The 272-nt window shown below is 71.3% G+C and overlaps 1 protein-coding gene across 1 annotated transcript in view; it reads right to left on the bottom strand.

Moving 5' to 3' along the window:
• Positions 1-272, bottom strand: part of HPDL (4-hydroxyphenylpyruvate dioxygenase-like) — a 9,579-nt gene that overhangs the window by 8,401 nt on the left and 906 nt on the right. The window contains 1 exon segment of the mRNA XM_010006695.1: positions 82-258. Within this exon segment, the coding sequence (XP_010004997.1) occupies positions 82-258 (177 nt within the window).

Here is a 272-nt window from a genome sequence, read left to right on the forward strand (position 1 = left end):
ATCCCTCCCCTCCGGGGGGGGCACTGGCAGGGAGCACCCCTGGCTCTGCAGCCGCTTGCAGACCCCTGGCACGTCATCCACCTCGAAGCAGACGTTGGAGGCTGTGCCCAAGGTGGGCTGGGGGTCCACGTCGTAGAGGAAATCGCAGGAGGAGGTGCTGGTGGCTCCCGGTGCCAGGCGCTCATTGACCAGGAAGACGGCGGAGCCGCGCCGCAGGGCCAGCTGCCGTGCCCGCCGCGTCTCCCGCACGGCCACCCGCTGGGAAGGGCAGG

Source organism: Chaetura pelagica, unplaced genomic scaffold, assembly GCF_000747805.2.
Source record: "Chaetura pelagica isolate M959 unplaced genomic scaffold, ChaPel_1.0 scaffold69, whole genome shotgun sequence".
Classification (NCBI taxonomy): domain Eukaryota; kingdom Metazoa; phylum Chordata; class Aves; order Apodiformes; family Apodidae; genus Chaetura; species Chaetura pelagica.